The 2,417-nt window shown below is 37.6% G+C and overlaps 1 protein-coding gene across 1 annotated transcript; it reads left to right on the top strand.

Annotated features, from left to right (window-relative positions):
- The first annotated feature begins 798 nt into the window (after positions 1-798).
- Positions 799-1,125, top strand: LOC145661177 (uncharacterized). The gene has a single exon (XM_081726640.1). The coding sequence runs from the start codon at positions 799-801 to the stop codon at positions 1,123-1,125; it is 327 nt and encodes a 108-aa protein (XP_081582766.1).
- Positions 1,126-2,417: the final 1,292 nt, after the last annotated feature.

Here is a 2,417-nt window from a genome sequence, read left to right as displayed (position 1 = left end):
GTGTTCGCCAGTCCCGAAGTGTGTGTTCTTATGCTGTAGTTTTGTGCTTCTCATGGCAATCTGCGAGTTGTGCTGGCTTATTTCCATTTCCATTGTTCTCATTGTGTAAAGTAAAAATGCCGGCCACATTCTTAAGATTTTTTTTTTCAATTTTAACATTAAAATCTCTCATCACTATAGTTTAGTCGTATTTTAATATCCTCTGATATATTCTTTCTAATTGGTTAATTAATTAATTACAGCAACATGGTAATTGGACAGGTATTATGCATGTTATGTTGAAATAAATAAATAAATACATGGCATGTCATTTCACAAGAACAAATCCACAAGGGGTATTTTACTTTGGGGAATTTTCTACTGACGAATTTTTCCGAAAACAATTTAAATTTCTTTCGTGTTTCACAATGAAATGTTTTGTAAATAACCGCAGGTTAACATGACTTAGTATAAGAAATTCGAGCTAGAAAGGTTAGTGCGTGTCCCCCCCCCTTTTTAACTTTCTTTCAAGAGATGATAGGAGAGAAGAAAGTATGTCATCGTAAAAAAAAAATGTCGGATTCAATATTTCAATTGATTTACAAGTTTTATGGTCCGCACATACTGAAAAAGTTATTTTTGAACATCTGTCCGTTCTTCGTTCGTCCTATATAAACGTGCCAAGTCCCCTAGAGGCCTAAACCCTTATAAATATCGCTACAGACCTCTTTCGAATTTTCTTCCTTTCCCGTAAAATAAAGGTAATTTACAGACAGATTGACAGAAGAGACCGAAATTACAGAGAACCAGTTTGGTTTCATGCCAGGACGATCGACAACGGATGCAATATTTGCACTTAAGATGCTAATGAATAAGTATAGAGAATACCAGAAGGACCTTCATATGGTTTTCATCGATCTAGAGACAGCGTATGATAGAGTGCCACACGATCTAATTTGGTGGGCACTGAAGAAGAATTGTGTTCCAAATACATATATCTGTATAATTCAAGATATGTATAATGGATGTCGGACAGGAATAATGAACGCATGCCGAATAACAGAAGAGTTCACAGTTAAAGTGGGATATCATCTGGGACCTAGTCTGAGTCCATATCTTTTTGCAAATTGTGATGGTCGAACTTAGAAGGATATGCAAGAGTCAGAACCTTGGAATATATTATTTGCGGATGACACGGTGCTAGTGAGTGAGACTAAGGCAGCTCTTCAAGATAAATAAGATGCCTGGAATGAAACATTGGAGAGCAAAGGGCTTAGAATTAGTAGAACTAAGACAAACTATTTACATTGCCCTTTCAGGAAAAATGTAATCGAAAATATAATAGTACGACTGGACGAAGAAGAGGTAGTAATGACATAGAAATTCAAATACTTAGGATCAATACTACAGGAATAGAAGAAGATATAAACAGTAGAATCAGCAGCGGTTGGAGAAAATGGAGTGAAGCAACAGGACTATTGTGTGATTGTAGGTTGCCAATGCACTTTAAAGGAAAAGTTTACAAAACAGTAATGAGACTTGCCATATTATACGGAGCGGAATGTTAGACGACCAAGAAAGGAGAGGGACAGAAGTTGCATGTTGCTGAGATGAAGAAGCTGTGGTGGGTATGTAGAGTGACGCGGAAGGACAAAATAAAGAATGAAGTAGTTGGGAAACAGTAAAGGTGAGACCAGTAGTAGAAAAACTGCAAGAAAGTAAACTTCGATGGTATGGTCATGTAAGAAGACGACCTTTGAAATATGTAACTCACCGAGTAGATGCTATACAAATGAGTGGGAAACGAGCCCGAGGCCGGCCAAAGAAGAAGTGGGAAGATTGTGTTAAGAACGATGATGTGCAGTGTGATGTCACAAAGGATATGACACAAAATAGAAACAGATTGAGCACAGCGATCCAAAAAGCCAACCTCAGCTAACTGGGAAAAAGGCTTAGAGAAAGAAGAAGAAAAACTTTTTTAAAAAATCTCGAAAACATCTCTATCGATTTAGTTTATATTTCACATAACAGTCTTTCATTAACAGCTCCATAATGTGGTATAAGTCATTTTTCTAGGAAAATCCTACAAGGGTAATTTATTCTTGGGGTAATGTAAGGTAAATCGGGACCATCCCTACAACCGATGACCAGCGCCGTAACTTAGATTCTTTTCTGATGGGGGCAAGCATTATTAAGCTTATTTGGGCCCCCTAGAAAAAGTTGATTTTCTAATTATTAGACCCACTCCAACTTTCTCTTAATGTTTATGACTCCCGGGAGCCTGTGGGCCCTCCCACACGGCAGGGTCTGCGGTTCCGTTAGTTACTCCCTGGACCCATTTCATACATGTTAAAATTATTAAGGGGACAATATTGATAAATCTCAAAGCCATGCGAATAAATATTACTGAAATGGGTCCACGACTCACTTTTGTTCTA

This window comes from Thermobia domestica, chromosome 1 (genome assembly GCF_964235325.1).
Source record: "Thermobia domestica chromosome 1, izTheDome1.hap1.1, whole genome shotgun sequence".
NCBI lineage: Eukaryota > Metazoa > Arthropoda > Insecta > Zygentoma > Lepismatidae > Thermobia > Thermobia domestica.
Note: the sequence above shows the minus strand (reverse complement) of the source record. Positions and strands in the feature narration are given on the sequence as shown.

Excerpts from the sequence above, each read along its gene's own strand:
- LOC145661177 (XM_081726640.1), top strand. The coding sequence starts at position 799 with ATGCCAGGACGATCGACAACGGATGCAATATTTGCACTTAAGATGCTA.